Here is a 9,372-nt window from a genome sequence, read left to right as displayed (position 1 = left end):
TAATAGGGATGTGTTGCTGTGGAAATTACAAGCAAACTACAGGTTCTGGCGTGTAATGGCCTAGCCAGACCAAAACAAAAACATGTGATGCAAGGGACAGTGCTGTATGCTGGGACCTCATTGCTTTATAAATAGCTACAACATTCTGCAAAACAGCAGTTTTTCTAGAGAATGCCCTTTCTTCAGCTCTGTTTATGATGCCTTTATATAATGTGTAACTCTGCTCTTTGTTTTTATATGGGTGTAAAGGTGTTTCTTCGAGTCAGAAGGCCTCATTGTTTCTAGCTCCTGGTCTCCCTAATGCTGCTAATCCCATATTAACAGCCTACTGACACAGAAGAGACCACAGAAAGGACTGACTGCCAGCGCCCCTAGCTCTGTGACCGCATGCTGGTCAGATCTGGATTAATACTTGAGGCGATTTACCCCAGGAGGCCTTGTTACAGGTGCCTGTAACTCTAAACTCTCCTTGAACTGCTTCGGGGGAGAGGAAGAGGGCAACCTGTACATTCACAGCTGGTGAAGACACAAACAAAGCCCTTCTGTACCTCATCCCCTTTCTTTTCCCCTATAAAATCAGGGTGACTGCGACCAAAAACCCTAGATTTCAGAGCAGAGGCGAGGAGCCAGGCAAAATCCCCACCCACAGGGCAAAATCCACGCTGAAGTCCTTCCTCTCCTACCACCTGTCGCTGACAGCAGATTTGCTTGAATTTAGCTTTTCTGGTTACTAGAGATTGTTATCCAGGAAGCAAGATGCAGCCAAACACATTGACTTCCTCTAGTATTTCTGCAGTGATATCGCACAGCTGCATTGGAGAATCCAAGTACAAGAATGGCTCTTACAGCCTTAAAAACAGTTCACACAATTTGCACTTAGCGAAGGCTGGAAAAACAGCATCATTCTTGTTTGGCACTGAGCTCCAAGTGATAGCTCAGTGTACTATTCTAAACTGCCACATGCATCTCTCCATGGCCAGGCACAGCTCCTGCATTTGCAACCAGCCGAGAGGTCACAGACCTGGGCTGGGGGTTCAGCATTCCTCGTCTCTCCCGGGATGGTTCTGTGGCAGAACGATTTCATTTGGCTTGTTAACCAATTGCCAGTGGTACAGGTAATTGCACTGAGTTACTGTTGTTTGCGGGCCAGGGACCTGTCAGAGTTTGGCCTTCAAGGCACCACACTGTCCCCTCTAGGAAGAGCGGTGAAGTACAAAAACATACCATACCTTACACAGACAGTACGTTGACCCATAATAATAATTATTATTACACAGCTGCTTTTTTCCATCTTAGCTTCTTAACCAACAGCCCCACAACTCACACAGCCGTGCTGCTTAGTGCATCTCTCACCTCTTCCCTGCCCTTCTCTGCTTCCAAACAACACTGTTGTTGCTGCCCACATGCCTTTCCATAGTCCTTTATTAATAAAGAGCATCTGCAAGGAAGCAGGATCTGACTCACCCCACAGCACAGCTGCCCCTGCTGCTGTTTTCCCACCTGAAACAACAATTCCCTTTCCAAAAGTCCCTTCCATCGCCACAGCAGCCAGCTCCACTGTCACCCAGGCAGCGCTGCACCCTCCTTCTAAGGAACGGAATATTGTTAGCTGCTCTCTCCAGGAGATGCTTTTGAACAAAATCTTTGCGTAACGCACACTCACCTCTTTCTCATGCTGTCTCGCTCCTTTTCAGAATCTCAGTGAGGAGCATTCGGTGAGTGCGAGGCTTTTTCAAAATTGATTCCTTATCCATATTTGGGAATTTGTGCTGGGCACTGGCTGGTACAAGCCGGAGTCTTCCCACAGTGCACTTTGGGACTTGTAGTTCCCAAAAAGGAATGTTGTTTTCCCAATTGCAAGAGCCAAGCAACAGTAACAGAAATCCAAAAAGCTTTTATCTCTGCCTTTGCTTAGCTGCTGGGCCCTGCATTCTGCGCTGTCTCTGTGCTGTGCCTCTGACTTAACAGGCTGAACACGTGTGGGGCCCCTTCCACAGCCTGCAGCACAGCACACAAACCAGCATGCTCTGCCAAAGGTGCTGCTGTGGGTGCTTGTCCTGAACAGACAAGGGCTGTCCTGCTGCGTGCAAGCAGCATCTCGGGGAGCTAGGAGCAGGCACAATGAGATTCCCCACACCTTCTTCTGGCAAAGAAGCTCCCTTTTTAAACTCATGCTTCATTCTTCAATGCTTTTTTAGTACATGTGATTTTTTAATTACTAGTGGACCACTAAAGCAGTGTAATAAATCCCACCTCTCCTGTAGAGATTCATTTAATGAAGAGTGTTTCCAGAGTGCAATAGTTATTTCGCAATTAGGACACCCTATTGTTTCCGAATATCAGCTAAAGAAGAATGTGGCACATTTTATAACGCTGCTGTGCAGAACCAGTGGAGATGCTGTTACTGTTACCCAACTCCATTTCATAGCTTAAGCCGCCTGAAGCAGCAGGCTCCCCGGCTGGAGATCTCAGGGGAACATATTCTGGTGAGACAAAGGCGTGTACCCACCCCACTAGCAAACTGCCTCAGCCGTAAGCGAAGAACGCTCTGCCTCCCTGCCACCCCAAAGCCCTCCTCCCGCTGGCAAGGAAAACCAATGGACTGCAGCTGTGCTGGCTCACTTCACAGTAACGTCCTGCACTTGGAAACCGAGCTGGGCAGGCCGACATGCTTGTGGATGGTGACACCTGGTGGTCCCGAGGGGAAAGGCAATGCCTGTCGCCGGGCCCTGACTCCCGTGCGAGGTGTGGGGCTCGGTTCACCCTAGGCTGCCAGAGTGGGAAAGGTTTGTCTTAGTGAGAAGCTAAGGGTTTAACTTAAGCCAGTCAAACTCTCTTCGCTTGGAAAGCTGCATGGAGGGAAAGGATCTGGGTTCAGTTTCAACTCAAAACCTCACTGCAAGAAATACTTCAAAGCCCTGGAAATTGTCCAGAGGAGGGCAATGGAGCTGTGAGGGGTCTGTAGCACAAGTCTTATGAGGAATGGCTGAAGGAGCTCGGGTTGTTCACTCTGAAGGAAGTTCAGGGGAGACCTTATCAGTCTCTACAACTGCCTGAAAGGAGGTTGTGGAGAGGTAGGGGTCATCCCCTTCTCTGAGTTTAGGCCATTCCCTCTTGTCCGATTGCTGTTAAGTTGCACAGGAGGGAGGTTCAGGTTGGGCATTAAGAAAAATTCCTTCTCAGCAGTGGTGCTGCAGTGGCACAGGCTGCCCAGGGAAGTGGTGGAATCGCCATTCCTCATGGTGTTCCACAACCATGTGGATGTGGCACACAGGGACGAGGTCAGTGGGCATGGGGGGGGGGGGGGGGGGGGGAAGAAGGGGGCAGGAGAGGAGTGGATGGTTGCCAGTCGGACTGGATGATCTTAGTGGTCCTTTCCAACCTTAGTGATTCTGTGATTCTATGAATGAGTGCTACTGAGGCAAAAACAGAGACATCTCTTCATCCCAAGAAAAAACTTTGTCTCACGCAGGTACAAGGCATTGCTGGGCAACACGGATCTCCACGGTGCCGCTGAGCCAACGGCTCTCATAATCCTCACACAGCTCCGTGCCCAGATTTCATCAGAAACCAGCCGATACTGCAACGCAAAGCAAGCTTTACACAACAGACTGCGGTCGCTGGGAAAGCAAACGTGAATCCTATCTTCAGCCCTTGCGCCCCAAGCCCAGTTCCCTTCCAACCCGTCCTGGCACCACAGCGCGGCTCCTCAGAACGGGGAGAGCCCGTTTTTAACCGACTCGTCCGCACCCGCAGTACGCTCGGACTACGTTTCCCAGCGGGCAGCGGGTCGGAGAACGTGTGGGCCGGGGGAGGTCCTTCCGCTGCCGTCAGGCGGTGGCATAGGGGATCCCTTACGGCTTCCCGGCGGCAGAGGGCGGCGCGGGCAGGCAATGGCGGCGCCGGAACCGGAGCCGGGCGGGCAGCAGGCGGCAGGGCTCGGGCCGGGCGGCGAGAGCCCTCCCGCCAGCCCTCCAGCGGCCGCCATGGGCGACGGGCCGTTGGCCTGGTCCCCGGCTTCGGCCCAGGCGGCCTCGCTGCTGGAGGAGGCGGCGGAGCTGCTGGTGTTGCAGCGGGACTTCGCCGCCGCCCTGGAGCGCTGCGAGGCGGGCTGCGTCAGCCTGGGCCCCGCGCCCGGCCCCGACAGGTGCGAGCCGAGCGGGCTCCGTGCGGTCGTTGTGCCGCTTCTTGTGTTGGGAACTCCGGTTTGAGCGTAGGTAGGAAGTAGGAAGCGTGCGGGCGCCGGCAGTGCTTGCTCCTAAAGAGGGGTCTGCGTGCATGCACCTGCCCGGGTGTGCTGAATTCCCGTTGTTTGGGCGGGGAGGGGGAAGGAGGGAAAGTAAGGGCAAATTCAGAGAACTACGAAGCACTTCAGCGGGGCTGTAGCTCAGAGGTGGATAACGCGGTTGTAAGAAGCGCTTAGGTAGGTGTGTTTTTTGTTGGCAGTTGTGCGGAAGTGAAGTGCTCCCTTTGCGTGGTGGGCATTCAGGCTCTGGCTGAGATGAACCGATGGAGAGAAGTTCTGTCCTGGGTGCTGCAGTACTACCATCGCCCTGAGCAGCTGCCTCCAAAAATCCTAGAGCTGTGGTGAGTGTGGGCTGCCGCGCGCAGAGAGCCGGCGTTGGTTAGATTTAATAGCAGGTCAGACTTGAATAATTTCTGGTATTCTCGCTTTGTGTGCCGTGAAGGATGAAGGTGGAGCTTGGGGCAGGCCTGTGCTCAGAAAGAAAAATAAATAAAAAGAAAGGCGGTGTTTATTCGGACAGCTTTAAGGGGATAAAGTACAAAACTCTATGGGAAAGTTGTTCCTCTGGGAAATCTATGTACCTCAGGTGTAAACCTTGGCATGTGTCTTTGTGGGAAGTGCCAGCTGTCTCAAATTCTATGGAGTTATTACCTTCTAATTTTTCTTTCCTGTTTTGCAGTATCCTGTTATACGGCAAAGTGAGAGAGCCTCAGCTGATGCTGGAGGTCGGCAGTAGCTGGCTGAGGGACCAAACCAATAAGAGCCTGTCTGAGTATGTCTCATTGCTGGAGCTGTATCTGCTGCACGTGCTGCTTCCACTTGGCCGATTTGAGGGGGCAGAAGAGCTTGTGTACAGCTGTGATGTTCTTGACAGTGAGCAGAAGCTGGCATTTGTTGAGACCATTTGTGAAAAGCGATGTCAGTGGACTCAACAGGAAGAAATGCACTCAGCTCATGATGAGCAAGAGGATAAAGCAACAGAGACTGTTTTGGGTAGGCTTTCCCTCTGTTGTTTGTATTCCTCTCTCAGATTTCAAGGTTTAAAGGTACACGTATATTAAAGATTACCATCTAGACTGTAATTGGTCATCAACATCCATGCATTCTGTGACATTAACCTATGAACTGTCTGCTCTCTTTATTGTGATGTGTGATAGTCCATTCCAGAAAGTCTGCTTATGCTATAGTGCTGTTGATGACATAGCTTTCACAAGCACTTAGGGCTTTCCAGTGTGTGTGTGGACAGCAAACTGTCACTGGTACATAAAGAGAACGGAAGCATGTTCCAAAAATGAAAGCTGTTCACAAGCCCAGTGATCACTGAAGCTCTCTCAGTTGTTGATGCCTGAAACCAGATTGAGACCAGTGGCTCAGAAAGGAAGCAGTGCTTTATCTTACCAGTCATGCCCTTAATTTTCGTAATTTCCTTAAATGAGTTGATGGCTTCAGTTCAAATACAGTTGTGCATTGACATCTGGCTTTAACAGATTGCAGAACTACCTGACCAATTGTGTTCATGCATGACTTACAAGGAGTAGCAAGTATTAAGTCTGTATTAATACTAGTGTTAGGCCTTACCAGCCTTAAGGAAGTCATGCTGGGTATCACAGAAGGAGATTGTGATTTGTTTGCTGACAATTATAAAGAATGCTTGTTGCTTCTGTGTGTTCTCTACTTCTTCTGTGTTAGCAGCCAAGCCCGTGTAGAACCAGCCACATCTGGCATTCAAAGATCTGCTTCTCCAGCACTGTATATCACTGTATCTCCCAGGAGAGAAGCAGGCATTACTGTGGTATAAATTCGTATGTAAAAAGAGTGTAGCAAATAGTATTATGAAATTCTATTCTTTCTCTATTCTCTCTAGGTAGAAATGACAATAAAAAAGACCACAATCAACCAAAACAGAACATGAAAAACACTTCTCATGTAATCAAGCTAACCACAGTATTTATATTAATTTCTTAGTGTCTGTGTGATTATTTTAATGTTTTTTACGTTGCCCCAACAGCTTTTCTGATCTGTGTTCCAGGTGCTCTGTCCCAAAAGCTCTTGACCATGCTGACTTTGCTACGAAGAACACTAAGGTCCATGTCAAGCCACTTCTATTTACTTCCTTATAAAAAGATGCTCTTGGCTACTTTTCTGCTGTACCTGGTAGTGGTGCGATTAGACCCAGGTAGAGTACTAAGTATTAAGCTCTCTTTTTTTAGTATATTTAATTGTGGCTATAGAGAAGAAAACTGCTGTTTTGTAATAGATTAGATCTGTATAAGTGTTTCGTCTTCAGGAGAGGCAAAAGTTGTGTAGCTAGGAACCTATTAGTGGAGCTTGTTTCAAATATTTTCAGTTGCAATCCACGTAGAAAGATGTAGCTCTACAAAAGCCAGTTTTCTGCGAACAGTGATTTCATCCTCAGTTCTTTCCAACAGACAAAGTACTGACAGAGAGAGGCAGGCTGGGATTCCTAGATGCAGCTTCTGCCTCAGTGACTTTGAGGTGCTACAAGGTGAATGCCTCTTAGAAGTGCAGCTGTAATTTAGGGCTGACCTGTCAGGGAAGCAGAGAGTTGCGCAGGGCAGCGTTGTGGTCGTGCTTCTGATTTTCTTATACTGAGGTCTTATAAGTGATGCCTGAAGCTGTCATAGAATCACTAAGGTTGGAAAAGACCTCCAAGATCATCTGCCCGACCATCTACCTACCACCAATATTTGCCCACTAAACCGTGTCCCTTAGTACAATGTCTACATGTTTCATGAACACCTGCAGGGATGCTGACTCAACCACCTCCCTGGGCAGCCTGTTCCAGTGCCTGACCACTGAAGAACTGGCTGGTTGTATGACACAGAGGTGGCTACTGGGCTGTGGAGGGATTGGATGTTTTTTGTACCTGGAGACATCCCTTCTGCTGGGTGGCAGGTGCTCCATAGCTATACTGCAAATAACGTGTTGGAAAATACTGAAAAAATCTTGCTAGATAAGGGAGCAGTGCCTTGGGTGAGAGCCTGAGTACTGAACAGAAGGAAAATAAGACACCTGGGTTTCCATTAACTGTAGCTGAATTAGTCCTTTCTTGATATGTTTGGTCTGTTTCAAAGGGTAGAACTATCTTTGTTTTGCTCTGCAGCTTCTCCTACATCCCTGCCGTTCATTTGCAAACTGGTGCAGCTCTTCCGACAGGCTTGGGCAGCTGTGTTGTCTCCAATCCACAGGCCTCCAATTCAAGACTAAATGTCTTCTGCCTCTGCTCCTGTGTCAGCTTGTCTCGAGGACTTTATGAAGTTCTTCAAATACTGTTGAAATCGGTGTCCTAGCGGAGATGACCACCTGTGATCTCCTGTACAGTGGTCCTCTCCTTTCTTCAGACAGGAAATGATGGTGTGTGACTTTTGAAGCCATGCCAAGTCTTCCTAACATTGCCTTGGCTATTCAGCACCATTCTGTCCAGCTCTGGAGTAAAGCCACTCCTTCTGTAATCTACAGCTGATTAAGATCCTCCTTTTGAAACACTTTGCTTTGGGTTGGCTCTTGAGTGAGAGTTATGTAGGCAGTTGCGAAGTACGATGCCTGTTTGGAAGATGGTTCCGTCCTTGCAATTACCATGCAGTTCCCTGAACAACTGAAACAGCATTCTTAGAAGCAGGAATGTTAAAGGCAGCAGAGGATCAATACTTAGAGGGAATATTCTGTTTTGTCTCAAGACATCTCAAATCCCAGTTCCTCTAGCATGGGGCTGAGGACAAGTACATGGGAGAAAAACACTGCAGGAAACAAAGCCTGTTGTATTTTGAGCACGGTGGTTTCTCTTGTGACTGATGCCCCCTCATACAGGGGCTCTCGTTTTTAATCATATCTATGGCAGAAAGTCAAGGCGGTGTGCTGCAAGTACAGCTGTGCTGCACCTACAGTTCTTAAATGCATATTACAGTACCTTGCACTTGCCTGGCCCATAGTAATCTATAGGCACCCGTGCCAGTGGTGATGAATTTTCTTTTAAATTATGTTCCATATTGTTTAGTTGAACCACTGAGGTTGTTGCACTGTTTTACTCTTCCCCTACCTCTTTACGGACCTCTTCCCTACCTATTACTCTTTACTTACCTTTATGAAGATGTCAAAAAGTCCCATTAGGTCTAGAAACCTTCCTCCTATGCCCATGAAGTCCTGATTTACACAGTAACCATTCAGCAATGCTCTGTCATTCAGAACAAACAAATCTTTGATAGAAGCTCTGAGATCTCCACAAATGTGGCAAGAAAGTTACTGCCTTTACAGAAGGTCTCACCAGGCTGGCGCTGTTTCTGATCACCTGGGGCAGAGATTGGAGGTCTGCAGGAGAATAATTAATTCCCATAGATTGGCAGCGAGTAAGTGCCAAGGGAGAGAGCACTGACTATTTCAAGATTGCTTCTACAGGAGCAAGCTGCACGTGTGCTGGAGAGAACAAGTTAGAGCCATGTGGCGAATGTAGCCAGCTATCCCAGCATCTGTGCCAGATGATTCAGGCTGACCAGCGTCACCCAAAACTACAGAAACGAAGCCGCCTTTTTGGTGGCCAGTTTCTATCCAACACACCAAGCTTGTGTAAAGTAGCCGATATAGGTCCCACTGCAGTGTCTTACCACGATAGCCTCCTTTGAAGTGATCATTTGTTTCTAGCAATAGCTCTACACAGATAGTGGCTATTTTTGTCTTCTTTACAAGAATAGCAGCCTGTTGGTGTGCTCTGTCACTTTGCAGCCTACCAGACCACTGGTAAAGTCTGTGTCTTTGCTGCTAGAAGTCTTGTTCTGTCTAGATTGTTCTAGAGTTATCCTGATAGAGAAATACTCCAGTGTTACTGTGAGATAAAGTGGGGCACCCATGAATGCAGAAAGCAGTCATCCACCTTACCTAGTTATCTCAGGTAAACAAAAGATTAAAACCACAAGACATTCCTATCCTCTCTCCCCTGGAATTTTTGTCTCCAGCTGGATTTTACACCAGGACAAGTAGCACATAGTGCTTCACCAAATTAAAAATCTATATCATATGCTGTGTATACAGGGAGGAGCAGTTCTTGATACTGCTAGATGATTTATGTAATCTGTCAGTATAGCTATGCTTCCCTACAGCCAGCCCTTGATGAA

At 48.2% G+C, this 9,372-nt stretch overlaps 1 protein-coding gene across 1 annotated transcript; it reads left to right on the top strand.

Annotated features, from left to right (window-relative positions):
• Positions 1 to 3,893: 3,893 nt before the first annotated feature.
• Positions 3,894 to 7,474, top strand: PEX26 (peroxisomal biogenesis factor 26; the record flags this gene model as incomplete). Its single annotated transcript, XM_079540954.1, has 5 exons — positions 3,894 to 4,147; positions 4,447 to 4,587; positions 4,926 to 5,239; positions 6,276 to 6,422; positions 7,371 to 7,474. The coding sequence occupies 5 exons, from the start codon at positions 3,894 to 3,896 to the stop codon at positions 7,472 to 7,474; spliced, it is 960 nt and encodes a 319-aa protein (XP_079397080.1).
• Between the last annotated feature and the right edge of the window lie 1,898 nt (positions 7,475 to 9,372).

This window comes from Tetrao urogallus (assembly GCF_951394365.1).
Source record: "Tetrao urogallus genome assembly, chromosome: 1".
NCBI classification, from domain to species: domain Eukaryota; kingdom Metazoa; phylum Chordata; class Aves; order Galliformes; family Phasianidae; genus Tetrao; species Tetrao urogallus.
This window is presented reverse-complemented; position numbering and strand designations above follow the sequence as displayed.